This window comes from Athene noctua, chromosome 1 (assembly GCF_965140245.1).
Source record: "Athene noctua chromosome 1, bAthNoc1.hap1.1, whole genome shotgun sequence".
Classification (NCBI taxonomy): Eukaryota; Metazoa; Chordata; class Aves; order Strigiformes; family Strigidae; genus Athene; species Athene noctua.
This window is the reverse complement of record NC_134037.1, coordinates 116,848,912-116,876,167: the sequence shown is the minus strand read 5'-3', so window position 1 is coordinate 116,876,167 and position 27,256 is coordinate 116,848,912. Positions and strand designations below refer to the sequence as shown.

General features: G+C 54.4%; 1 protein-coding gene across 5 annotated transcripts; it reads left to right on the top strand.

Annotated features, from left to right (window-relative positions):
• The first annotated feature begins 123 nt into the window (after nucleotides 1-123).
• On the top strand, nucleotides 124-27,206 carry KLC4 (kinesin light chain 4). Of its 5 annotated transcripts, none has more exons than XM_074898247.1 (16): nucleotides 124-241; nucleotides 11,507-11,773; nucleotides 11,970-12,200; nucleotides 12,566-12,644; nucleotides 12,734-12,959; nucleotides 13,240-13,324; nucleotides 13,718-13,819; nucleotides 14,103-14,276; nucleotides 14,426-14,525; nucleotides 15,088-15,140; nucleotides 17,882-17,949; nucleotides 18,032-18,140; nucleotides 18,911-19,060; nucleotides 25,784-25,908; nucleotides 26,033-26,090; nucleotides 26,568-27,206. In XM_074898247.1, exons 2-16 carry the CDS (start codon nucleotides 11,525-11,527, stop codon nucleotides 26,655-26,657), a joined length of 1,899 nt encoding a protein of 632 aa, XP_074754348.1. In that variant the 5' UTR covers nucleotides 124-241; nucleotides 11,507-11,524; the 3' UTR covers nucleotides 26,658-27,206. The 5 variants fall into 5 exon arrangements, with proteins under 5 accessions (XP_074754348.1, XP_074754437.1, XP_074754265.1 ...); XM_074898336.1 differs by having other exon boundaries at nucleotides 13,240-13,327; nucleotides 18,911-19,033; XM_074898164.1 differs by having other exon boundaries at nucleotides 13,240-13,327.
• Nucleotides 27,207-27,256: the final 50 nt, after the last annotated feature.

Genomic DNA, 27,256 nt, shown 5'->3' with positions numbered 1-27,256 from the left:
AAGGCGGAGGGGGCGGGGCCTCCGCCGGAAGCGGCGCGCGGGAGCGGGGCAGAGCCGCCGGGGGCCCGCGGGGCCGCCGCGAGGTGGCGCGCGCCCACCGGCGGGGCGGCGGCGGCGGCCATGTTGGATTTAAAGGGGCTGCGCCGCTGAGGGGGCGGGCGCTGCCGAGCGCCGTTCTCACCCCGCCCCGCTCCACCCCCACCGCGACAGCGACGGCCATCGAGACCCGCACATCGAGCAGGTTGGGCCGGGGGGGGGGCGGCGGTGGCGCCTTGGGTTCGGTCGCTCTTATTGCCGCCGCAGGCAGGCAGCGCGGCCGGTCTCCCTGCCCCCGGGGCCCGACCGACCCGTCGGCCGCCGCCGCGCGGGGCCCCGTGGGTTGGGGCAGCCTCCGCACGGCCGCGGGGGACACGGTCTCGGCCCGGCAGATGGCGGGGGGGGGACGTGGGGCCCAGGCAGCGCTGGCCGCAGCTGCGCGATCTCCGGGGGCGGCGCCCGACCGCGGGGCAGTGGGAGGGGAGCGAGGCCCCCGCGGGGGAGCCCCAGTCGCGGGTCTGGGGCCGGTGTGGTTCGGGATCCGCGGCTTGCCCCGGCTGCCGAGGGAGCGGGCGTGAAGGGCAGCGCGCGGCCCGGGGCCGCCGTGCCTGGAGCCGGCGGGCAGTGCTAACGCTGCCTGTCGGGGCGCGATCCCGCCCGCCGGCGAGGTCGGCGATAAGGGCGCTGGCTCTGAGGACTTTGGAGCCAGTGGGGTGGGACCCAGCCCCCGCCGGCTCCAGGGCGAGCCCCGGACTCGGGGGCCCCGCCGGCCCCTGCCCTCCTCGGGCAGCACCGGGTCCCCGGGCTCCTGCCCTCTCGGTCCCCCTGCGGGCAGAGCCAGCTGCCTTGCTGCCTGTGCTCTTTCCCGTCACGCAGGGACGGCTGGCAGAGGCCGGGAGCCCCCGGGGAGGCACGGGTTTATGACAATGGTGGGACAGCCTGAAGTCCCAGTCATGGCTGTTTCCAGGGTGCTGTGGCATAGACTACGGGTTTCACTGCTCTATAATTAGCCTGTGTCTTCGCTGCCAGGAATGGCTTTCAGAGTAAGATAAATAATATATGTTTGCACTCCTGCTGTTTAACTTGTGTGAATTTTTTTTAACTGTGTGTACCCCGTAGCCAGCCAGGTTTGCCTTCCAGAACTGGGGAATGGAAGGGAGAACAGTAAGATCTGTTAGTGAAGGAGTGTGTGTTGTGAGATGAGGCAAGAGAGAGCCTGTGTGTCAACAAGGCTGGACTCCCTCCTGGGACATCTAAAGCCCTTTCTCCTCTGGGGCAACCTGTGCCTGGGAGGGACAGGAATCCTGACGAAGCACTGGCTCAGGCAGATGTAGGTAGTTGGGGACAGCATGCCTCCAGATGCTCATGAAACATTATAGAGAGCGCTGTGAAGATTGGGTGTTACTGTGGATGGGATGGTTGCAGTAACAATCGACTAGCTATGTTGGCGGCTGTAATGCCATGGCATTTGTTCTCTCTCTGTGTAAAGCGTCTAGAGATTAAATGAATGCTTCCAGGCGGTGCTTGGCCCAGCTCTGCACTGTGCAGTGCTGACCCAGTGGGACTTTGAGCAATCTTGTCCTGTACCAGGCCATTGTTGTGGGCATAGCGATAGTGATCGCAGAGCTGGAGGGCTCTCTGCAGTTCCAACTGCTTGGCTTTAGGGCCTGGGATAGGGTCAAGCAGTGGGGATGCAGGAGAGGGTGATACTAAACAGGATGTAAAACCTTTTGCCGCAAGATCGTGTGTAGGATGGAGCAGATCTAGCCGGCTGTAGAGCAGGGCTGACTTTGGCCATCTGAGCGGGAGTCTGATGTGGTAGAGCCCCTCGGGCAACTTGGGGGCTCTGCTCTGCTTCTTGGTGCTGCCATCGGTCCCTGAGGAGGGAACCCTGGGCTTGGCTTGCGTGGCGCTTTCTGCGCTCCCAGGAGAGCATCTGACCGTTCTGTTTCTGGAGCCTGGCTGCATCTCCCTCCCCTCCCCCTGCTGCAGTGTGTGTGGTTGGCTGCCGAGCGCCTGGTGCCTGCGCTTCTGCTAGAACTGGAGGGCAGCGCAGCAGACGCCTGGGAGCCGTGCATCGCTGCAGCCTGTGCTTCTCCGCGGCGCTGGGGCCTCCGGGAGTGCCAACCCTGGACAAGCTGCTACAGGCAGCCAGGTACCGCTCCTCTGCAGTGTGGGCTGGGGGAGGATTCCCATCCGGTGACTGAGCAAGGCAGGGTGCCCCGGCGTCCTGTAACAAAGGGACACTTTGAAGGGCAGTTTTGGGCAGAGCTGATGATAACTTTTCTCCTTGGGAAGCTTAGTTAGCCAGGTGGGCACAGAATTTCTCTGTAGTGATACTGCGGAAGGACAAAGGGGTTTCTCGGGCTTGCTTGTCCCAAGGATATGCAGCGGGTGTGCCTCCTGCTGCCAGACAAAGCCGGAGAAATGATGACGGAGGCAGCTTCTAGCATACAGCAATGGCTCTCAAACTTTCAGAGCCGTGTTTCTCTTCAAACCTTCCCCCCATTAATAATCTGCTTACTAAGCTGTTCCCAAGTTGAGGTGCACCCTACCGAAGATGGGGGGCAATTGCTGGTAAGCTTCTGGAACAGAGAGGATGTGACTGGGAGGAGGTGTCTGAAGAATGGCTGGGGGGATGGCGTTGCCGCAGAATGATCTGGCCAGGCAACCGGGAGAAATCTGCACAATGGTGGGAGGCAGCGGCACAATTACCAGCAACCACAGGCTTCACTGTGTCTTGCAGAGCTGGCATCTGGCACGCTCTCGCGGCTCCATGTGAGGGTCTCCTCTAGTGCCCTTGGTCTCATGTCTCCCATGCCACCTTGAGACGTGGAAAGCGCCCACCCCTGCCTCTGCGTGAGGGGAAGGAGGGTGGTGTTCAGCATGCATCGGGTCAAAGATCTGGCCAGCTCAGACGCAGGGTAAATAAACATGGCTGAGCTTTGCTGTAATTGGTAGAAGGAGTAGGAAGCGTGTATTCTCTCATCTGCTGTTTCGGAGGAATGTCCAGGTAGGAACAACAGCATTAACCCTGAATACCAAAATGGCTCTCAGTGCACAAAGGACACATGGCAAGATTTTGACCTTGTCAGAGTTTCTGGACAAAGGCTTCATTTGCTAGTAAAGAGCCACATAGCTCCTCAAAAAACTCCATCTGGTTGGGGGACCCAGAGGTAAAACAGATCCTTTGCTTATTACACAGGTAGAGGCTTTGTTTCTGTGAATTTGGCTGCCTTGTTATGGTTTACAAGACCCATTTGCTTCTGGAAATAATAGCTCAGATTTACAGCCTGCAATCAGCTGGTCTTTGCAGCTGTCTCAAGTACACCGTGGACGGAACGGTGGGCACTCCAGAACCCTTCAGGGTTCACAAGAGTGGCCCCAGGGCACTTGTTGTCCCAGCTGTGTCCTGGCTATCTCCTGTACTCCTGAGGCACATCCAGTGCATAGCCCTCACGTTAGACAGATGCCTGCAGAGGCTCTGACTGCTGGGGATTATTCTGCCTGCTTTAATACTACTTCATGTTGTCAGGGCAAGGTAATGGCTCTCGCTCTTGTCTTTTATAGAGTGAGACTCCCAATCAGATTCTGAAGCTAGGAAGAGATGCTTGTCCTGGCTTCATTCCAGCTGCTTAGCTCTTGTCTTGCTAGCCTGGAAACAGGTTTTAATGGTATTTCACTGTAGTCCCAGGCACAGCAGATGCAGAATGGATTTGGTGAGCTGCAGCAGACATAAGCAAGAGTTTGAAAACAAGGTCTTATCAGCTGATCTGGAGGTGCTAGCACAAGCTTGCTGATGGGGGTGGTGAAGACTGCTGTTCTGGTTCCAGTGGCTCACTGAAAGGTTCATGTTTCGCTGGCCGGCTGGGGTTGTAAACAGCATGAGCTGCAATAAGGAGCAAAACGGCTTTCTGCTAATGGCACGTGTTAGTGCTGTTTTGGGGTTTTCTTTTTTTTGTCTGTTTTGTAGGTTATTTTGTGGGTTTTTTTGTTTTTTGGTTTTTTTTTTTAACTCTTGTTGCTTCTGACGACTGTTGTCTTTGATTGCTAGTGAATGAAAGGAGTAAGACATTTCTGGTCTTGAAAGGAGCCGATACAAAGCCAACGAGACCGTTTCCTCTGTCTTCCTCAGAGCACATATGCTTGTTGGAATTGGATCATGCATTGGTAACACGGGAATTTCTTGCTCTGGTCAGTCACAGCAAACCCTTGTAGCTTTTGACTTGCCATTTCCAGCTGTGGGCTAGAAAGCGAGAGGGGGATGGGAAGCTCTCAAGTCCTTTCTCTAGCGATGTGAACGTGAGTCACTGGCCAAGTCCTTGTAAAGCCAGATTATCACTGCCCTGCCCTAGGTTTCAGGAAGGTTATGCTACAGTGCATTTTCTGTTAGAGATTGTAGGTGGTGTGGAGCTGAAGCTTCTGGGACAGAGAGGAGTGTTTAGTGCCTAAGTGAAAGAGCATGAAGGGAACCTCCCATCTCCTTGATGGAGAGCCCTTCCACTTGAGCTTCAAACCTAGTTCTGTAGTCCTAGTTAAAAGCCCCTGGGGCTCTTGCAGCCTGCTGGTTAGCCCAGACTTTCCCATCAGAGGCCTACTGGTATCTAGAAAAACCCCTGGAGCTTCACACTCAGGTAGAGCTGGAGTATGTCAGTTGCTGCTGCAAGAAGCAATCCTGGCATTGATCCCTGTCCAGGGGATAGGGAGGGCTGGGCTGTTTCCAACAGCACAGTCAACTTGTACTGGGTTACACATTATTGTAGAGCTTGGGGAAGCTGGTTGGGTGAAGCCTTTCTGGGCTTGAAGACTGGCTTTAAAACCAAGAGAGGGGATGCCTGGATGCTAAGGAGAGTCCTGTATTTTGGGCGTGGGAGAATGTGGGTGGGATAGCTCCTCGCCTCCACTCCCTGCTCTGCTGCCAGAGGGGCATTACATTGCCTCTCTTGCTCTGGGACAGAGGGAGCCTGGCCCCATGGGACCCTGCTGAAAGGAGGCATGTGCTACATTCCCTTCCTCTGGGCGTAGGGTCAGTTTCTAGTGCTGTGGTGCCTGGCCCTTTTGTCCTGAAGTGGTGTTCAGCAAAGGAAAATGTAATAAGGAGTTTATCTAAGGAATTCAGATGAGAATTTTTTTCTTTTTTTTTTTTTTTTTACCCTCCCACATGAGGACAGTTAAGCATGAGACAGGGGTCTGAAAAGATTGTGAAATCTCCATTTTGGGATATACTCAACCCTTGACTAGACACAGATCTCCTGATCAGATACCTGCTTTGAGTGAGGGGATGTACCAGAGACATCTAGGCATCCCTTCCAAGTAATACAACAGTCAGACTCTTTTAATAGGGAGGAAGTTGCAACACAATAATCTCTTTATGGTGCTTGAAGCCATCTCTGTTGATTTGACTCTCTAGATTGTCTGCAGTGCAAGAAAGGTCCAGGCTGGAGTCTGGGGTTGGGAAAGAACTTTGAGAAGAAGGTGTGGCTCTAGGTACCCCCTTTTTTTGGCACTAGGGTGGAAAAACACATGATACAGAGACAAGTGGTGGCAGAGGACCACATGCACATCAGAGTTGGAGTGACCTCTTTTGGCTTTGGGATTGTAGCTCAGAGACATGCTGTGTATGAACTCTTGAGGTGCTGATCTCCCCTGACTGATCTCCCTTTTGTGTGTTCTTAGTGGCTTTAAGGGAGCAGGAGTACCAGGCATTTCTGGCAGTGGTTACAAGCTTCACAGAACACCATTTCTGCTCTGTGCCTCACGTGAACCTCAGCAGGTGCCCAGGATGGAGCCATATACTGCAATTATTCTACCAGTTCTTACTTTTAGGAGTCCAGCATTTGCCCTCTAACTTCTGGCTCTTATTCATGTTGCAGTTCTTAGTGTTACCCTGAAGCTGACTGCACACCATCTGTCCCTTCATTTGCAAAACATCCTTCTCTTGCCTCTGTTTCTAAAGCCTTAACGTGTGTGCGCAGCTGCTCTTAGCTCTGAAGTTCTTATGCACCATACAGAGCTGATTATATTTCTTGTTTTACCCATATTGAAGTGGCTCTGGAAATGCTGACTGTTGGATGTGCAGCTCAGGAGCACCACTTCATCCTTTATCTGTGGCTCTGTTGCGGGTGGCCTGGGGTGGTGACCCTCAGCACAGTGGCTCTTTTGGCAGTGATGTGTCAGTGCGCAAGTTGCCTGGCAGCGTCAAAGTGTCCTGGCTGCGCAGTGGAACTCTCAGAGGCTCTGCACAGCTGACTATAGTCTCCTACAGTCTCTATTTGCTTTCTGACACAATCAAAATAAGGAAAAATCTTGTGCTCATGATACAGCCTCTGCGATGGTTGCAATCTTGGCACTCTTTCTGCTTTTTACTGCTTTTGTTTTATTTTTCAGCATCCAAGGTATTAGGTCTAGGTTTTGTTGCAAAACCTAGTGGTGGAGACTCAGCTGTATATTGGCAATCTCACGTCTAGCTTCGTTGGAGGTCAACCAGTCTTTCCAGAGACCCTTTATTCTGTTGTTTAACAGTAATGAGCTGGCAGAGGTCCAGAGGAGAAAAAACCCTCCCTGCTTTTATCAAGTTCGTTTGCTTCCCAAATGTATAACCTTGCTGTTTCTCCAGGTACAAAAGCATGTCTCACAGTATGAGACTGGGATAATTATTGTGAGAATAAGACTTTAAGCCCTGTGTTTCCATTGCTAAATGCTACCATTGCTAATATACCTCCCAAATGTGGTCACTCTTTCTTGCTATGGGTCAGACTTACTCCTTTCCACAGGAAGTTTTTCCATAACCCAGCTGTTTTTCTGCAACTACCATATCCTCACATCACCTTCTCCTACAGAATAGTTTGCTGCTAAAAGTCTGTGCCCAGTTCTGTACAGAAAGTGCTGGCAGGCCATCTGCAGTTTGAAGGAAGTGGCAATTGACAGTATCGTTTGTGCAAGTTGTGATGGTACCCTTTGTCTCTCACACTTGGTCCAGGGACGTGCAGGGAGGCGGTGAACTGAATTTGTTGAGGCATATGTAGACCTGAAGTCTCTGTCCTGTTGTAGTTGACTCCTGATTTCTCGGGTGCTTTTTTTTTCCTCTCTCTGTAGCCTTCTAGCATTAGGCATCATAAGCTAAACTTTAAGATTCACTTGGACCCATTTAGTCTGGCATCCTTGTTTCTGTTGTGGCAGCTGCTGTGGATTTGAGATAGAAGCAATGAAGCTTCCAGCTCTTTCCTCCTAAAGCTCTTGCATGTGGGAGCAGTTTTCAGAGGCAGAAAAGTGGGCTGCTGAAATAGCTGATGCTCAATGATTTCCTGGTTATGCACTTGAATACAGGAGGAAGGTTTCTGCCAGGCAGGATGTGCTAGCTGGTGGATGCCCAGCTGGTTGCTGCAACTGCCACAAAGCTCAGTGCACGAGTCTTCCCTCCCTGTCTTCCTGCAGCACTCCTCCAAATGGGAGCAGGGGAGGGGAAGATGAGATGGGTGTTGCCAGAAAGCCAGGCTATTCTAGCAGCTCACTGTAAATAGGGAAGACATGCCAACTAGAGCGGAAACATGCTGATGGAGACCTGGGACGTGACACCTGCAGAGCTGTAAGGAATGCAGCAGGATAAACTATATGCTGGGCACTCCATCTCCTGAGGAACTCACTGGAAAAGCATTCTTTCTTTCTGTTCCAGTCTGAACCTCTCCCTGCCAAAGGCAAATGACAGTGTCTCCCCTCCTCTCTGCAGGAACCTCGAAGTGTGTTTTCTGCCTGGATAAAGGACACTCAGTGCCCTTTGCTGAATGTGTGGGAGTAGGAAGAGTGCTTATACAGCAGCCTCAGCCTGCCTGACCTTGGTGTCAGTTGCCATAGAGTATGTTTCGGCTCTAGAAGGCTGAGCACTGAGTGTAGACCTGCCAGCACTAGAGAGAGCTAGAAATAAGGCTCTGTAGGGAAGAATTGTCACTTTGGAGGGATAAGTCAGCTTCCACCAATGCTTCTTGGGTTTTTTTGCTGTGCAAGAGGTAGCAGCATTTAAGTGACTTCTTCTGCAGTCTTCTCTTTGTTTTCTTGTTGGTAGTTGGAAGTAAACAGCCCATGCACTGTTTTCAGATTTTGTACCCTGTATCTAGCCTGGACAATCCCCTGTCCACCCTTTAACACTGGAAGCATATCAGTATCTAGCAGGGCTGTGCTTCTAGGATGTCATCCTAGGGGATGTGTAGAGGTGTATGCACAGCCAGTGAGAGAAGAGAAGAGAAGCTTGTATTAGTATGTCTTGAGGATCTGCGAATGTAACTGCAGGGTAGGAGGAGTCTGAAGTGCTGGGGTCAGGATGTTTTGATGATTCTTCCTTCTCAATCTGGAATCTTTACAGTTCTGAAAAACAAGTTGTTTGTGGGGACTCTGAAATGCTCAAAGCTTTTTCTGCTGGAAGGGCTGAAGAAAGACAGGTTGTTGCTGTAGTAGGGGAACTGAGTGTGGTTTAACACTTAGCTCAGCGATTTCTCAGTTGAGGAGTAGTTCTGTGCACAGTGGAATTAATGAGGCTGATTTTCTATGGATCTGGGTCTTGTCTGACTTATCTAGCAAGGTGCAAACTCTGGTGGGTTTTTATCATGATTTGCAACATGTTCCTCTTCCCAATGCATTTTTATTGTACTTTTGAAGGTGGCAGCAGGATCTCTGTATGGATATAAGTAATGCTTCCATTAAAACTCTATGCATTTCAAGCTGACCCAGTACATAGAGGGACAGATGAAGAGACACTTGTGCTGCACAGCTGCATAAGCCTTAGAGCAAAGCTCTAGTTTTGTTGTATGCTGGGTATAAGACTGCTCCTGGGGAGCTCCTTGTGTCCCAAGCATTGCCTATGCTCCAGAGAACTCCCACTTCTTGATTTCCTTGTTTCTGAGTCTGGGCTGTTTCCTTATGAGCTGAAAGCAGTGATGAGGCCATTTCACCCTTTAGCAGTTGTTACCTTGGCTTCTGTGGAAGCAGATAAGTGCCTGCTGAGCCTTCCTGGGAGGCTGTCTGGACCTTTTTCAGAGTAGGACAACAGTCCTTTGCCAGATGTGGCAGTAGTAGTTAGTGTCCTTTGGGCTGCCAGCCTCTTCCTCTGGAGCTGGGAATTGTTGCACATCTTTTCCTGAATTGTGCTCACCTGCAGAAGTCTGCCTTAGGCAGGGCTTCCCTTGTTGCTTCGATCATTCCCCCAGAGGTGTTGTAAAGGTGGTGAAAAGAGTAACGAGGGGAATTACGGACCAGAATGCTGAGCTGTCAGTTCCAGGAGAATCAGTTTGGAAGACAAGGGTATGAGTGGCAGCCAACTCTCAACAGACTTACTTTTCTTCAAAACGGTAGTCTGTGCTCTCGATCTTAGTGATGATTTTCATGTCTTTCTATGGTCTTCTCTAAAGCAAACTGGGAATTGTCACAGTCCAGATGAGACTTTTCAGTGTAAAATGCACAATGTGCAGAGTAACTGCATGCAGAGTGTGGCAGCTACTTAACAGTATCCCTCACTTTTGGGTATGGCTCAGTGTTGGTGCAGAAGCTGGATCATGAAGTGAATGTGAAGTCAGCATTGTGACTCTGGGGTAGCGGGGAGGACTCAGCTCTTACTCAAAGATATGAACAGGAACCTAGTCTTCAAGAGACATGAAGTGTACCTGCCCTGCTGAGGTTCAGTAATGCCTCTCCTGTGTGTAGAGAGTTTGCTCTGCTTCCTGAGGGGTGGATGTGTGTCACTGGAACAGAAACCAAAGAGGAGTGGAGAGGAGAGCTCAGGCATATAAAGCAACTCAAGGAATTTCTGTGAGAGTGAGAATAAAGAGGCGGGAATTGATAGGTATAATGAGATGTGTGTACTTGCAGCAACTGCCCCAGCACTGTTTGCCATCTTTGCTTTCAGAAGATGGAAGAAACTGGACCCATCTATTGCTAAGGGCCCACTCCTGGGCAGGGATAGTGGTAGCTGAGCTGGGAGATTACCCTGAGTCCCCCTGGGCAGAGCACACAGCTGGGGAGGAGAGGAGCCCTGCCAAGAAGAGAAGCTGTCTCTTGGTTCCTGTACCCATGGCAGCACTTCTGCTTGCTCAGTAAACCAGGCACAAGGCTGCTGCTGCTGAACAAAGAGCTCAAACCACGCAGAGGTGGGTCCTGCAGGAGGACAAAGACAAATGTGTCGGCAGCTCTTCCCCCACCTCCTCCTGCTTGGTGCCTGGGCAGTGTGCCAGCTTCCTGCCAACAGGGCCCTGGGTGCTCCGGTGGCGGTGCCTCCTGCCAGCCGCGGGCAGCAGGGAGGTGCTGCCTGTGCAGGACATTGCAGCGGGCTGCCTTCAGCCCTGCAGGAGGCTGGCCTTGGAGTGACCTGTAAGGAGGTGGCTGGTGGCTTTCTTGCCCTTGCTGAATAACGTGAAGAGACTGTTGGGGTGGCCCACCTGGGGAAAGGGAGGCTGAGGGAGGGTTAGATGAGTGAGTTGTGGAGCAGCCAGGGTACGGTTAACCTGCTGTAAGAGGTCTTGCCTTGCTTCTTATGTCTCTCGCCCTCTGGCCTGCTGCGTGTTTCCCTAGCTCCTGGATTTTCTATGCAGGGATCTTGCAGCCACACTAACATTGTGGGTTGTAGCGCTTGGTGTCCCTGTGCAAAGGCAGTAACTTAGTACTCTCCTGTTGTATATGTGGGGGGAATGGGATGGGGAAGGGGTGCAGAGTCCTTGTGTCATCCGGAGTCCTTGGGTTGGCAGCAGGGCACATGAAGCTGTAGAAGCTGTTACTGTTTCAAGCTGACACCCACATGAGGGTTACGCTAGTGTCACTGTAGCAGTTGGTGTATGTAAGCTTTCCCACACAGGCATGATTCAGTTCATGCTGGTGGTGTTACGTTCCTTATCAACACAATGGCCGTTCTGTGCCAGGGCTAGGATTGTCAGGGTGTACTCTTCTGATCAGGGAATTTTTTGTTTGGCCCAGTAAGGCCACTGGTACCTCCCTGTCTGAGGGATGCTCTTCCAGGAGATCTTTCCATTGAGGAAGAAGAAAGCTTTGAGCTGGCATCCCTCCACTTTCTGTTCCCTTTCTTCTGCAGTCAGAAGAGGTGTTGAGCTCTGAGAGCCTCCTTGCATCAGTGGTCTGGGAGCAGGAGGTATATGCATGGCAACCCCACCTGCCAACTACAAATCTCTGCTCTTAGATGGAAGCTAAATGAGCTTTCCTTGCTGCGGGAGTATGGTGGTGTTGGAGGTCAGCACTGATTCTAGCCTTTTTGTCTCCTGTCCACGTGTGCTACCAGCACTGGTTGTCAGCACTCTGTGCCACAAAAGCGGAGACATGTGCCCTGACAGCTGCATGCTGCCAAAGGGAGCGGAAGGGCTTAGAGTAGGCAACCAATTGAATGCTGTCTCTGGCTTCTTGAAGAAGGCTGTGACACTTGTTGTGGCTCTCTGAAACAGCACTGAGGCACTCATATTTTGTCTTTCTCTCTGTGTAGGGCTGCAGGAGCAGGACTATGTCCACCATGGTATATCCAAGGGAGGAGAAACTGGACAAGCTGAGCCAAGAGGAAATAATTTCCAACACCAAGCTGGTGATGCAAGGGCTGGAGGCACTCAAGAATGAACACAACTCCATCCTACACAGCTTGCTGGAGACCATCAAGTGCCTGAAGAAAGATGAAGAAGCCAATCTTGTGCATGAGAAATCCAACCTGCTCCGCAAGTCAGTGGAAATGATTGAACTGGGTCTTGGAGAAGCTCAGGTGAGAGTGGTGGGTGACCCCCTAGGTGTTGCCCAGGACTGACAGGGGAAGGCAGGCATGTGGCCATTCCCTGTAAGCTGCAGGGACAGCAGGGGGCTGAACGTAGAAGGCCAGTGTGATGCTGAGGGTGGGCTCTGAGCGTGCATGTGAGGGAGATACAGAATTGTGATATTTACTGACTGGGACTTTTGACAAGGTGATGATGGCATTGTCCAACCATCTGAATGCTGTGGAGTCAGAGAAGCAGAAACTGCGCGCTCAGGTGCGGAGACTGTGCCAGGAGAACCAGTGGCTGCGTGACGAGCTTGCCAACACTCAGCAGAAGCTGCAGCGCAGTGAGCAAACCGTGGCTCAGCTAGAGGAGGAGAAGAAACACCTTGAGTTCATGAACCAGCTGAAGAAGTATGATGAGGATGTCTCACCTTCGGTATGCCCTAGTCAAGCAGCCACCTTTAGGGATGGGGGAGGTTGGACCAGCAGGATTGCCTGGGTGGGATAGCATTGCCTTGGATTTTGCCTCTTCCTAGGTACTGTGCACAGCAATGCATGTAACTAAAGGGAGCCTGCATGGGGCAGAGTCTCTGGGAGAACATGGAGTAGCATGGATGTGCTGGACAAATTTGGCTTTATTACTTTGGGGCAAGGGAGAGGGAGAAGATGGTGGCAAAGACAACAGGGGAAGTTGAGGGTGTTGGTGGGCTGCAGCAGGGAGGAGAGTTTGGTAGCTGACTCAGCCCAGGATGCTGCTGACTCTTCTGAGAACCACTAGTGTTGTGATTCCCATCCTCTCAGGAGGAGAAGGAAGGTGACTCTGCCAAGGACTCTCTGGATGATCTGTTCCCGAATGAGGAGGAGGAGCATGGTCCTGGATGTAAGTGTTTGCTCATGCATGGTTGCTGGCTGTATCTGTTCAAGCGTGCTGTGCCAACTGTGCCCCTGTTTATTCCTCTGTGCCTGCAGTGCCCCACCAGCACAGCAGCGCAGTGGCAGCTGCCCAGCAGGGAGGCTATGAGATTCCTGCACGCTTGCGCACCCTCCACAACCTTGTTATCCAGTACGCCTCACAGGGACGCTATGAGGTGGCTGTGCCGCTCTGCAAGCAGGCGCTGGAGGACCTGGAGAAGACATCAGGCCACGATCACCCTGATGTGGCCACCATGCTCAACATCCTGGCACTAGTGTACAGGTGAGCATTGGTGGGCAGGGCAGGACTGGGCCAGGAGAGCTCATTCTGGTGACAGGGAGCTCCCCCGACTTCCAGTGCCTTTCAAAAAGGTTTTGGCACAGGAGAGGTATTTGGACTACCAGACTGCCTGATAAAACTAGGGACTGGCTAAGATAGGGAGGAATGGAGAAATGAAATGGCTGTGAGAGCTGGATCTGTGTGGAAGGAGGACTGTTTGCGTTCTACTTGCTATGGGCTGTGATGTCCAAATCCTGAATAACTGGTTGACTTTGCACTGCAGGGATCAAAATAAATACAAAGAGGCAGCACACCTCTTGAATGATGCTCTCTCCATCCGTGAGAAGACTCTGGGCAAAGACCATCCAGCGGTGAGTGTCTCCTTCCTTTCAGTCACTTCCCTTGATCTGTAGGTGCTGCTGGGGCTAGAATGGTGCCCTTATGGTGTGTCTGCAGCGAGACTACGAAGGACAGCACTGTGCTCTGTGATATGAGGGGTGCTGTTCACATGGTGTGGGGCTCTGTTTTACTGCTTCAATATTTCCTCCTGTCTTGTTCAGTATGGCCTGTCAGGAGTTAGCTTCTTCAGGACCCTGCAGTGCAGGCAGGGTAGCCTTCTGCCTCTGCACCTCCTTCTCTTCAGAATCAGCTGTATTGCAGGCATGAAGGAAATGAGACAGTCACTGTTACTGCTGCTTGCATCCCTTGTTTGGTCCCACTGCATTCTGCTTTGTTTCATGGAGAAGCTTATGTCTCTGCAGGTGGCAGCAACTTTGAACAATCTGGCTGTTCTCTATGGCAAGAGAGGGAAGTACAAAGAAGCAGAGCCACTGTGTAAGCGAGCCCTGGAGATTCGTGAGAAGGTAATGGTCTCCCATGTTCTCCATCCCTCCAGCTCTCCCTAAGGGTTTTCCCCCATTACCTCACTGCACCTGTGAGATCCAGGACCTACCTAGACTCTCTAGCTGCTGATTCTGCCACCACCTTTCCTGTCTCTCCAGTGTTTTCAGCCTTAGAGGGGTTTCCCAGGAGGTGGAAGCTGAAATCTTTCCTCTTTACCTCCCTAGTCCTTGGCTCTTGTCTGACTTGGGCATGTTCTCGAGGTACTACAGTATTGACTTTTTGTGGCTTCTCTTGTTTACCCAGGTTCTAGGCAAAGACCATCCTGATGTGGCCAAGCAGCTGAACAATCTAGCCCTGCTGTGCCAGAACCAGGGCAAGTATGATGAGGTGGAGTACTATTACTGCCGGGCGCTGGAGATCTACGAGAGCTGCCTGGGTCCTGATGACCCCAACGTGGCCAAGACTAAGAACAACCTGGTGAGACCCTGGGCAGAGGCCCTGTGGGGATGGGGAGTGGTGCTGTGAAAAGGTTAGCATTGCCTGGTGCTTGGGAGATATGGAAGGATAGCTGTGAGAGGGGAGCAGAGTGTTGCCCAGTGGGGCTGGAGCTGTTTTCTTGGTTGCAGGCCTCCTGTTACCTGAAGCAAGGCAAATACAAAGATGCAGAGGTGCTGTATAAGGAGATCCTTACCCGTGCTCACGTGAAGGAGTTTGGCTCTGTGGATGGTTTGTACAGCAGAAACTGTTGGGGCTGGGGAAGGGTGAGCGGTTTGGTGTCCTGGCTCTCAGCCTAGGCTTTGCTGGTACTGGTATCCCCCTGGCAGGGGGATGGGATGCCTTGCAAGGCCCCCGCTTTGCGTAGCCCTTGAGACACTGCCATTCTAGTGTGTTATGCTGCTCAACCGTTTCTCTCAGAAGGGGTCTTGGAGAGCTCTGGCTGTCAGTCTTTACTGGGTTGGGAGTAGTTGTGGCTATAAAGGGGAATAGCCAGTGGCACAATCATTCCCAGGCATAGGCTGAAGTTTCTCCTGTACACCTGGCACGGGTATTCTACCATGGGAGAGCTTGTTCCTTCCTTCTGCTGTCCCGCCCTTGCAATGTTGGTTGCCTTTCTTGTGGCTCTGACCTAGGGACCAGGGAAATCTAGAAGCCTTGTCACTTGCCTCTAGTGAGCTTCTGGCTCTAGAGACAAAGTGATGGACTGTGCAGGAGGCAGAGCCCCAGTGGAAGTGGCAGAGCAACAGGGCAAGGTAGTGAGTGGAGCTGTCTTGCATTCTTCCCCACGCAGATGAGCATAAGCCAATCTGGATGCACGCGGAGGAGAGGGAGGAGATGAGCAAGGTGAGTCTGAGCTGGTGGTGCTACCTGTTGATAGTAACAAGAGCCCGGGGAGGGGAAGGAAATCCAGGGGTTTTGATCCTCTCTTATCACACCCAGACTTTCCTTCCTGCAGTCTGAGCTGCTGTGGCCACTGATGAAGGCCAGGAGGGGTCTGGAGAGTGGGGAGGGAGTGTGGCAGCTCCTTGGGGAAGGGAGGGAAGGCCATCCGAGCGCTTGATGCTTTTCCTGGGGCAGGAGGGATTGTTCAGCATCTTGACCGTGGCTGCATGCTCTCTTTTTGATTTAGTGATCCCTCTAGGGCACACATATGATGAAAGATGGTGGATGGCAAAGGGTTGTGCTGCAGGGCCTTGGCACTCTGTTACAAAGAGCTGCTAGTACCCAGAGCACAACCTGCTTCTGAAGCAGCCCAAAAAGGCTGCATGAGGAAAAGTGGAGGTCAAGAAGAAGCTGCTGCCATCACCTTGCTTAAGAAAGAGCTAAACCTCCTGGAAAAGGTCTCTGCACAGGGCAGGCCCTAGTTGTTCTATGTCCTATCTGTCTTGTGAAAGAGGATAGACATGGGTTGTACTTGCCTTGAACTAAGCTGAGAGGCAAAGAAGCTGTTGCTCCTCTTGCCCAGGCCCTTCTCTGTGCAAGAGCACAGATAAATGCAACAGAGCCATGTCTCTGCTTTTCCCCAAGCCTAAGACGTCACCTGCTTTTTGGCAGGTGGATGAAGCAGAAGAATGAAGGACTCTGGTCTAGTCCTCTAGCTGCCGTGGGAGCTTTGCACTGTCTCTTTCCTTATCCTTTACCCTCAGAGCAGGCCCCATCCCTACATGGGCTCAGACAGCAGGCTGGCAGGCTTGGTTTAGTGACTTACCAGTCCCATCCTGCAAGTCCTAAGAGCAGGGCAGTAGCAGCTGCCTCCCACCAGCATGCTGTGTCTTCCCATTGAACCGTTCTGTGCAGTCCTCAGTGCAGGGCAGCACTCAGCTCTGCCTTGCATCGCTCTGATTGCTGTCCTATGGATGCTCTGCTGCAAAGAAATTACACTTGCTGCAGCACCATCCTATACAGGAGAAATCAAAGTTGGAGTAGAGACCAGGCTCCCCTTGTACCCTCTGGGATTGAGACACTTTTTTTGAGAATTAAGGGGTCAAATGTAGATAGTTGTAGTGTGAAGCTATGCTCCAGATAATTCAAACTTTGCTACAGGGCTTGGGGACCTACAGTTGGAGTGAGATTTGTTTTACAGCCTCGGGCAAGGGCTGAGCCTCTTTCCCTGCCCCTGGGGCTCCTGTCCCCAGGGCAGTTGTGCCCATGCCCTGTGGCAGGATGTAGCTGACATGGCCTTCCTGGCTAGGCAGTGGTAACCACAGACTGCTCATGCTGCTCACCCAGGGGCTAGGTCTGATGAGCTCTCCTTTGTGCTGTGTTTCCACCTTTTTTTATTAAAAAGCTTCAAACACCTCCTGAAGAGCTTCACTTCCTTTTTTCTTTCCCCTCGGCTCTCAGTCACAGCAGGGCAGGTGCTCCTCTTGTGCCAGCAGCAGGGCACAGCTAGCAGCCCTGACCTTCGAGGCTGCTTCTGCCATAGGGGATTTGACACCTTTCCCCTTGGGTTCAGCTACCCTCTTAGAGCTGCCTCTATGCAAGCTTCAGAGGTGTTTTGAGTCCTGAGCCCTCCTGTACCTGGGGCCTGTCCAGGCTGTGTAGGCTCTGATTCAAGGAAACCCACATGTGCCTATGGCTCAGAGAGACCCCAGCATGTGGGGTAAAGATCTGACAAGTTCTGGGGACTGAATAAGAAAAATGGTCCCTGTGAAGATAGTTTCTTCTGGGCTAGAGCCCTTGCCAGAGGGAAACTCCTGCTGTGGAGCAGTGGTTCCTGCACCTGCTTGGTGAGAGCAGCCCTGCTGTGCTTGGGGCTGAGCTGGGTGCTTCCTGCCCAGCCCCTGTGTCCTGTGGATTCAGAGCCAGGGGCAGGGCAGACCCCCAAGTACTTGCCATGCACCAGGGTGCACAGCGTGTGGACAGGCAGCCCTGCTCCTGCAGCAGTGGGGCTTCCTTCTTGCAGGTGTCACTGTCCCTACTGATGCAGGGCAATGCTGGCTAGCACATAGTGCTCTGCAGAGTGGGTTGTCCTGGCCCTAGGTCTTTCTCCTTGAATATCAAGCTCTGCCTCCTCTCCTGTTGCTCTGGTCAGCAGCTTCTCTGCTCCTGGCTGTTGCAGGGCCAGCCAGCCAGCTTTGGGGTACAAAGGCTGGACATGGAGAGGAGACAGCTAGCTGGACTGAGCTGCTGTGGGACTGGCCTGACCTTGGAGGCAGAAAGCTTACATGTGGCTGGCTGATTCCTTTGCTGGCTACGGCTGAGGGGTTTAGCGCCCATGCTGCCTGGCATGCCTATGGGGTTTTTGTTGGAGGTTTTTGTCTCTCTCTTGCATGCTGGGGTAGTGTCATGTCCTCCAGAGCACTGTGTTGTCCCTGCTGCCTCTAGTACCATGGAAGGGGGCTCCTTGCTGGGGTGGGGACATCACTTCTACTTGTGGCCCAAATGTGTTGCAAATGGGCCTTCAGCTTTCCCTGCAGGAACCTGCTGGGATTTGCGACTGCATTTGCACATTGTGTTTCCAAAGGCTGGGCTGGTGCAGAGGTGCAGCCTGGGGCCTGACCCTGGGACCCAGCAGGAGAGCACAGGCCAGAGAATGGCAGTAGGCATGGGGCTAACAGCTCGCATCTCTCCTCATCCTGTAGAGCAAGCATAGAGACAGTGCTCCCTACGCTGAGTATGGTGGCTGGTACAAGGCCTGTAAGGTTAGCAGGTAAGCGGTGGTTTGTGGGCAGCTGTGGGTTCTGGAGGGGGTGGCCCCAGGGCTCCTGCTCATCCTCCATCTGTTACTGCAGCCCAACTGTGAACACCACTCTGAGGAACCTGGGTGCGCTGTACCGACGCCAGGGCAAGCTAGAGGCAGCTGAGACCTTGGAGGAGTGTGCAGTTCGCTCTCGGCGGCAGGTAACCCCAGAGGGACCTTCCCTGGTGGAGGGGGCATTGTGGGGCTCAGGGTGGCAGATCATGCCACAGCATTTGTTGGGGTGTGGTGAGGAACTCTTCTGGGCCTTGCAGCATCTGATATCCTCAGTTTATATTCCCATGATACCAGAGCACCTTGGTGGTAGGAGTTGTATTTGTGTGTACATGTGTGGAGTTTGAATGTGCATGTGTGCATGGATGGAGCAGATGTCGGTGTGTGTACATGTGGGGAGGAAGGCTCTCTGAGTGCAGAAATGCTGCAGCTGGGTTAGGGCAGGTTACTGGGCTTTGTCAGCTACTGAAGAGATCTGCACTCACTGGGATGTTTTCTTCACGCTAATTTTTTGTCCAGGGTACGCATTAGGGATTTCTTAGAGTACCTCTCACCCTAAATTCCTCTCAATCCTCTAATAATAAAGCAGGAGCTGTACAAAGACTGAAGGACGGCAGAAGCCTTCAAGCGCCAAAATGTTAAGAAAAAAAGCTGTCAGCTTTTGGGTAGCAAAGCCCTTGTCCCCCAGGGTGGTTTATGGCTTGCCAGGGGTCTCACTGATCTAGGAACCCCAACAGGGACTGCTAAGTGCAGGATAACATTTGGCTCCATCCTTCATGTGCTGGAGAATTTTGACTGTGATGGGACAGTGGCCAAGAGAGGGGATGGGACTAAGTACAGTGATGGTACAGCAGATTGCTAGAGGGAAAGAACACAGGAGGGCAAAACACGGTGCTTCCTTATCCCTTTCTACTTGCAGGGCATTGACCCGATCAACCAGACGAAGGTGGTGGAGATCCTGAAGGAGAGTGATGGCACAGAGAGACGTCGGAGCCTGGGGGGCAGCGTCAAGTACGAGAATGCCACAGACGGTAGCGAGGAAGTGAGTATGGGCGTGGAATGGAGCGGGGTAAGTACAAGACACCATCAAGAATGGCCTCAGCCGGCTGCCAGAGGGAAGGGACAACCTGGCTCAGGGCTGTCCCCGCGTGGCCTGTCGTGGCATCCTTGTCTGCCTCCATTTGTTCCCTGCACACTTCCTTCCCCTCTTTCTTGGTATGAGCCAGCCAGCCCGCAAAGGTGTGTGTCTGGGCCTGGCTTCTGGTGTACAGGCCAGATATCCCCAACTAGGGGCTCCTGCTTCCAGGGGGCTGCCAGGCTCTCACAGTGCACAGCATGAGCTGGTCCTGGTCTGCCCTTAATCTTAGCCCTGCAACCTTATTAACATATCTCCCTGCTGCTCCCCTCTTGAGGCCCTGGCTGAGAGCATCGGCCCTATCTCAGGCCCACGCAGCCTCTGTGAGCAACTTGGCTGGCTGTCCTGCACTGCGCCACAGGCGATGCTGAGCCTGGGGAGGGTGTGTATGTGCCTGGTGTGTCTGTGACTGAGTGACTGCAGGGCACAGGAATAGTCTGCAGCCAGCATCTTTGCAGTCCCCCTCTCCTGGTCTCATGTCCTCTGTGGGCTCTAGCCAAGCAGAGGTGGTAAAAGGCAGGTCTTTGTGGGATGCCAGGCCAGACTGACCAGTGGCAGAGAGGTGGCAAAAGAGGCTGGTGTTAGCCAGGGTGACCTGAGCCTGTCTAGGCTTGCTCTGAGACTGAGGAGACTTTGGTCACTAGCGCTGAGTTTGGAGAAAGGTAGCAGTCCAGGTCTGGGACAGGCGCCTTTTGTCTCCTGCAAGGAGGAGGATGGAGAAGAGGCAGCAAGTGAGCATGGTGCTGGTGGGTGCTTGGCTCAAGGGCTGCTAGAGCTGTTAACACTTACCATGCCTCCTGCAAACTCTAGTTGGGAGCATAGTGTAGCTGGGTACCCAGGGTTTTTTGCAGTCTGGCACAGGTGATAGACTGAGCACTCCGAATCCTTCTCTCTCCCTTCCCAACTACTGTCACTAACCCTTCTCCACCTGGCTCAGCTCTGTCCTCACCTGCATGAGCTCCCTTCCTTCCTCTTCTGTGTTGCCATGACAGCCCCTCAACACCCAAGCCTGAAGCCTGCTGGCTCTCTTGATTGTGGATTGTACCCAGGAGGTGGCTGGAGGAGACTTTGGGGAGCAGAGCTTTGAGGGGATCTGGCAGCTTTGCCAGATGCAGCGCTCTCCTTTGTCCCAGCTCTGTCCCATCAAGAGTGAAGAGGGTCCTAGCCCTGGCAAGGCACCAACCTTGGGCCCTTGCACTCCCTGTTAGTTGAGGGGCTAGCAAACACAGAGGGACAGCTGCAGGTTTGGATTAGGATCACCTGGTCCCTGTCCTGGCCAGTATCTCTCTATGGTTCCTCCTGGCTGTGGGTGTTGGGTGATCACTTTGCACTGGTGATGGTCTGGGAGACCTTCCTGACAGTCTCTGAGCTGGTCATCCCAAGGCAAGCAGGCAATACTACCCTGTGACCCAGCCAAGGGGGATAGTCCCTGTTTCTATGACCCTTCCCCAGAGGGCTTGGCAGGGCCTCCCTGGCCCAGCCAGCTGTAGATAGAGGGTTCAAGGGCTGGCCCAGCACCCTGGGGGACACAGCTGCTGCCACATGATGCTCAGTGCCTTTTCTAGCATGCTGCATGCATAGCCAGCCTCCTCTCCCCAGCCAGCAGCCCTGCACTGGGCTGCAGCTCCCCCAGAAAGAAGACTGAGGCAGCTCCTGCTGTTCCTGTCTGTTATGGCCAGTTGTTCCCTGTGCTGGTCTAGAGACCTTGGGTGTGCTGCCACCCCTCAGCTGTCAGCTGCTGTAGGCAGGGCCATGGGAGCCCCCAGGGTGCCAGCAACCTCTGTGCCCTGCTGCCAAGGGCAGCTCTGGAATCACCCCAGGGCCTGGACCAGCTACTTGCAGCCCAGGTAATTGGGCTGGGAGATCCAGAGTCTGGGCTGTGAGAGCAGGGGTGGCACCAGCTCAGTGGTGCTGAGGCTTTGGCAGGCACCCCATGCCCAAGGCCCAGGAGCAGGGAGCCCTCAGAGCAGGAAGCCCAGGCTGTTACATCCTGAGTTAGATGTTCCTGCCAGCCTGCTAGAGCATGCTGGCAAAGATGTGAGTCTGTTGTTTCAGCCTCACAAGACTCCCTCCCTGCCCAGACATGGTCCATTGTCTCTGCATGCAGCCTGGGCCCTGCCCCACCTGCTCCCTGGGTGACCTACAACCTCACGGCCTTGTAAATTGTGTCTTTCTCCTCTCTGTGCACTAGGCTTAAATGCCTCCCGAGACTCCCTCTTTCCCCTCCACCGCAATCACCTGGATGTTTGTGTTGTATCTTCCGACTTTTCCTCCACACCATCCCTCCTTCCTCGGCAAGAACTCCACGCCAGTCCCCCAACCCTCCCGGCGCGCGAGGGCACCGCGACGCCTGCAGAGGAGTGCCTGGCCACGTGGCCCAGCTCCAGTCCCATGGCCAGCAAGAGCAGGAAGAATCTGCGAGGAGCTGCCTGCTCCCCCAGGCCAGGGCGATGGGCCACCGTCCCCTTGCGTGCCCCCACCCCCAGCCTGCCCTTGCACATCCCTGGGGACCAGGCCTGCGGGGGATTTTCTTCACTCCAGGCGTGCCGACTCCACTGTCATTAGACATCCTTCAACCCTCCTAGCTTGTTCCCTCCATCTCTGCAGAGGCCAGGATGGAGGCATGAAGATGGGGCTGTTCTGGGACAGAGAGGCCTGGCCTTGGCAAGGCTGCTGTGTGTCCAGTTCCTTTCTTCCCTGTAGGCTTAGCTGATGTTAGTGCCCTGTAGCAAACCTGCACTGGCCACCAGTGAGCTGGGCTCTCCCTGCCACACAGGGCAGTCTCTGTCTTGCTGTCTTCCTCCCTGCTGAGCTCTGCAACCCAGGGGCAGCATGTGGGTCTCTCTGCAGGGGTACAGGAATGTAGGGCTGGCCCATAGCTAATGTACATCCAAGATGAGGTGAGGGGGTGACAGCCAAGGGCTGTGAGTGGAACAGAGACATGCCAGGATAAGGATAAGTTGCAACCTCCTGACCTGATGCTGTAGCCAAGTTCCTCACCTAATGACATTAAGGGATGAATCTGCTCCCCATTGCTCCAGGGTCCCCAGGTGTTGTGTTGCTGCTGGCAGAGGGAGAGGCCATGGTGAAGCTGTTGTTTGTTCCTTGGAGGCAGAGAGAAGGGTAGGAGAAAACAGAACTTTTCTGTAAGGGACCAGACCCCAGGCCATTAGAAGTGGCTGAAATGGGGAACGGGTTGTTTTGGAGCAGAATGGTTGGGAGAAAAAGGAGGTGCAAAGAAGGATACGAAGAAAGGAGGAGCTGGGGCTTGAGTGCTCTGAGCATGTTGGGGCAGATGGAATGGCTGCAGGGAGGTTCCCAGAGGAGAAGGGGTCGGGTTGCTCATGAAGGAGGACAGTTCTTGAACATAGGACCTGGCTTGCCAGGCATGGACCCTGGGGCTATGGCTTGCTGTCTGGCTGTCCCTAGCCAAGTGGGTGGAAAATCTGTAACCCTGTTACTGCTAGGCAGACAGTGCTGACCCTTGGTGTGTGGGGAGGTGGCTTAGTGCCTCTGATGAGACTCCAGGCCTGCACAGTGCCTGGTGCTTCGGTCACTACTGGGGAAAAGGGACGTTTCCCATGGCCAGACTGCCACTGCCTTGAGATTCACACCCTTGGGTGCACACCTTCATCTCATCTCCTATAGGAAGTGAACCTCCCTGGCCCTTTAGTCCCTTATTCCCTACCTGGGAATAAAGCGGGGGAGGCTGCAGCCAGCAGGGTAGAGCCCGGAGGCCAGTGCAGGACACCCCCTTATTTATTTAGGTAGATAGTTTGTCTTATGCTAGTCACCTGGCAGGTTGTGCTTGTGTCTGTCTGGGCCTGGCTTTCCCGTGGTGATACAGAGGCCTTGGGGCACATGCATGCTGCTCTCCTGGGAGCTTGTGCTTGCTGAAAGGACCATGGGGTATGGAGCCCAGGGCTGAGTGCTCTAGGGCTGCACCTTCCCTGCCTCTCTCTCCCAGTGCTGCTCCATGCTCCTGGAGAGTGGTGAGTCCCCAGTGCAGGGTGCGTTCAGGCCTCAGTGCCACCGGCTCCTGTGCTTTGCCATGTCCTGGACCTGGTGCTGTAACAACCATACCTCTGATTAAAGGTAGACAGACCCGAACCGCTGCCCTGTGCTTCTTTCCACGCTCTGTAGGCCAGCGTCGGTCAGCCCTGGGATGGTGGGTGCAAATGCTGCTGGAGCAGGTGTGGGGGTGCTTGGTGTCTGTGTGGTGGTGGGGGGGAGGGCTGTGCTGCCCCCAGGGCACCTCTCCTAGGCTGAGCATTGGAGATGAGGGACCCAACTCCACTGAGCCTCTTCCTAACCTCCAAACCGGGGTTGCTACTAACCTCAGCTCTGTAGCCATGTGTGGCAGGACTGCCCTGGGGCATCTGAGCTTGGGCCTTCCCCAACAGGTGTTTCTATTAGCCAGAAAAATATCCCTTTGTGCCTACCAGTGCTGAGCTGCAGCCTGCTGTCAAATCACGCCCAAGCCTTCTGCCTCCATGCAGCAGGCAGGGTGGGAGCCTGCAGCGGAGAGCAGCTCAGTGGGGGAGCTGCTGCTTTTTATTTGAGTGCTCTCATCCTGGTGGGTGCAATGGGGTGGGGGCTTTGCAGTAAACCAAGCCCCATAAATGTTCTGGGTTAAAAATAACCCTTCAGAAAAAGAAGTGGAGAGAGAAGGGAAGCTATTTTTAACCCAGCATGCAGCAGCGTTTGGTTCTGGTGTTGGTCTGCAGTCAGTCTGCATCACTGCATCTGCGGAAATGTGGCTCCATCCTCCAGCCCTGACCCCACAGCATACTTCCTGGACAGATCCTACTGTCCTTGTACTATGGTCCTGCTCCCCGGCCCCAGCTGTGTTCCCTTCTCCACCCCTGGCTTGTGTGCCCCGGTGAAAGGAACAGTGCCTGGCATGGCAGCACCCTGCAAGGGAGGGTGGTGACCCGGTGCAAGTCTGGTGAGGAGGCAAAAGACACTCTACCCCCTATCTTTGCTAGTGCCATGTGCTGATGGCTAGCTCCTCCAAAACCTGCCCATGACTCCTAATGCAGGAGGTGAATTGTATATCTTGCCAATACTTTTGGTGCGCTCTGCATTCCTGGTGAGCGGGTCCCCTGCAGCAACAGCACGTGACTTCCAGTTTGGAAATCTCTCATCCCGATGAGAAAGTGAAGAGTTTCAATGCACTTGGTTTATCCAAGAAGGGGTGAGATGAATACCAGGAGAAAGGTTTGCTGGTAGGAAAAGTCCTGTTCAGCTGTTGGAGAGGGGTCTAGGGCTTGATCAGCTTTGGGTAATTGGAGTGGGGAAGTGTTGGAAAAACCTTCCCCAGGGCTACAGCCCATAGTGGTCAGCACAAGGGGGTGACTGACAGAGACCGTGCTTACCTGCAGAGCTGCATGGACAGTCCTGAAGCAACCACTGCTGCTAGCCTGGGCTATGTTGGTCATTTGGAGTGGTACAAAAGGGCTCCCACACATGCTTGTAAGGAGCAAAGGGCTTCTGCAGTCGCCTTACCTGTTTCTTCTGCCCTGATGTGCCAGGGGCCATTGGGATCAGGAGCAGGGAGGACTGCTGTTATCAGGCCATGAGAGCAAAATTAACTCCATATCAGCAGTGGTGCCACAACCTTGTGTAATGAGCATGCCTGGCCACAGAGGAAGAACTTGCTGCCACGATGGCAGAGTGGCATGAGGTGGTGTCATGCTGGCAGCCTGTGCCTTGCACATGGAGCTGAACACAGGAGATGGAGAGTGCCTTTCTGAGTACTGGGAATTTTGGGGGGAATGTGGGAGGAAATAGGCTGGGGAACAAGATTTAGGGCTGGTTTTGTTCTTTGGAAAGAGCAGGCCGCTGTAAAGAAACCCCTGCAAAGTGTCACCCCGGGACAGCCAGTGGGGCCAGGCACAGCTGAAGCTGGGGGACTGGGAAAAGTGGTGCCTGCGTGGCAACACAGTGTTGGTGCAGCCAAATGAGTGCATCCCAAATGGAGCTGCCCGAATTGCTCAGCAGGCTCAAAGCTAATTGTCTTGGGGGTGTTAGAGGTGGGACATGGCCATGTGTGCATGTGGACTGGTCTTGTCTGACATGCGTGAGCCTGCAGGCCTGGCATGTGTAGGACCAGGATGTGTGTCAGGACAAGTGCTGGATGGAGAGGAGGAATAGCAATGGCATGGTGAGGAAGGGCAAGGGGAGGGGGAGGATAGTCTCCAGCCAGCAGCAAATGGGGAGGGAGTCCTTGAAATGAATGTCCTGGCTCCTGTCAGGACTTGGTGCTTCCCAGGCCGCTGGGACCTCCACGGTAGCTACTGCCTGAACTGTTGCAGATGGTGGAGCTATGCCATGTTTGAGCAGGGCTGTGGGGATGCCAGTGCCACGTGTGCTGGTGGCCTGGTGCAGGTCAACAGCCTGGCTGGGTGTTGGGCTTGCATTGGGCAGGAGGAAGGATTGGTCTGGGTGAGCCAGGCCATGGTGGGGGGAGTCCCCAGCTCCGTGGTCATCATGTCCTATGGAGAACCAGGGCGAGAGGGAGCCATGTAGTGAGCAGTAAGCCTGCTCTGCGCCACGGCTAAATCCTCAGTGCAAGTGGGCAAGACAGTTTTTAGGGCCAAGCCCAGTTCCTGGTCTGCAACATGCCAGAGCCCTGGCTTGTGTCTCTGTGTCCAGGATGGCAGTGGCACCCTCCAGCGCAGCAGCTCCCTGGGGAAAATCCGGGATGTGATACGGAGGAGCAGTGAGATGTTGGTCAAGAAACTGCAGGGCAATGGTCCACTGGAGCCCAGGAACACCAGGTAGGTACCAGGGTTGTGAGGGCCAGGCTGGGTACAGAGCCAGATGGGGGTCCTACCACCTTGGGGTTTTGGGGTCTGGCCAGGTGCAACGAGATCACACCTGTTCTCCTCTGCTTTCTTGTAGCATGAAACGAGCTGCGTCATTAAATTACCTGCACAAGTCTAGTGATGCTTCATTTGAGGTAAGCACTGGCTAGGCAGCAGGGCTGGTACGGGAATGGGCACCAGGGTGGGGGCTGTGTGGCTGCAGCTGGCTCTGGGGGCAGTGGCCAGCAACAGAAATGGTGAGGGGCACAGTGGGCCACACGTGCCGTGCCCAGGGCTGCATCCGAGTGTTCATCCATGCAGAGGTACTCTGCAGGGCTGGAGTTACTCTGCTTTCCTAAGAGGTGGCCTGGGCTGGTGCCCCCACTGTTACCCCCTGGGTACGGTGGATCTCTTCTGAGATCATAGCTCCAAATCTGCAGGTGTTGCTGCTTCCAATTAACCACCACTCTGCTCAGTCACAGAATGGGAGTGGGGAGGGCAGAGGCGGCACCTAACGTGGCTGATAATGTTGGGGGAGCAGGAGTCCTGGCTTGCAGGGTGTGGGAGGTGGGATGGCAGCTCCGGGGCGTGCTTGTGGATTGCAGGTACCGGTCCTCACAAGTCTTTTCCAGGGCACTCAGGGCCTCCGTGCAGAGAGCAGAGGCCTCAGCGCCAGCAGCATGGACCTGTCCTCCCACAGCTCCCTGCTCTCCTCCAACTGACCACGCACCCACCCACAGGTGCCCCCCTGCATCTCGCCGCTCTGCCGCTGGCGCACCACCGCTTCGCGCCACACAGGGCAGCGCCCGGCACCGTCCCCACCTCAACTGCTCTGTTTCCCCCACCACTGGCCCTTGTGCCACTGTCTGCCCGTCCACCGTGGGGGGGGTGGGGGGGCTCACGGGCACCGGGAGGCCCTAGCTAGTTTGGGAATCGCAGCCCGCACGCATGCTCCTCTGCTGCGCATCCAGGGCCGGCAGCTTCGGTGGCGGCCCGCTCGGCCCCAGCCGCACACGCTAGCCAGGTAGAAACGCCGGGAGGGAGAGGGAAGGGGGGGGGGGGGGGGAGGGGGAGGGAGCCTCGTAGGCCGGGGCGGGGGGCTGCACCCCCTTCGACGGGGGCAGCGGCAGGAGTGCCCCAAGCCGCCCCTGGGCCTGCCGCAGGCCGCATGCCCCAGCTGGGGCGCAGGCGGGGGGCGGCCGTGGCCGATGAGCCCCAGCCGGTTGATCGCTGTACTTTATTTTATTAAATAAAACCGACCCTCGAAGCGACCGCGGCTCCGCCGGTGGAAGGGGGCGGGGGGGGGCGGCCGCGCAGCGGG

What these genes read in the sequence shown, in the direction of transcription:
- KLC4 (XM_074898164.1), top strand. Translation starts at nt 11,525, where the DNA reads ATGTCCACCATGGTATATCCAAGGGAGGAGAAACTGGACAAGCTGAGC. An exon ending in CCAAGACTAAGAACAACCTG is followed by an intron (nt 14,277 to 14,425) that starts GTGAGACCCTGG and finishes TCTTGGTTGCAG; the next exon opens with GCCTCCTGTTACCTGAAGCA. An exon ending in CAGTTCGCTCTCGGCGGCAG is followed by an intron (nt 18,141 to 18,910) that starts GTAACCCCAGAG and finishes TTCTACTTGCAG; the next exon opens with GGCATTGACCCGATCAACCA.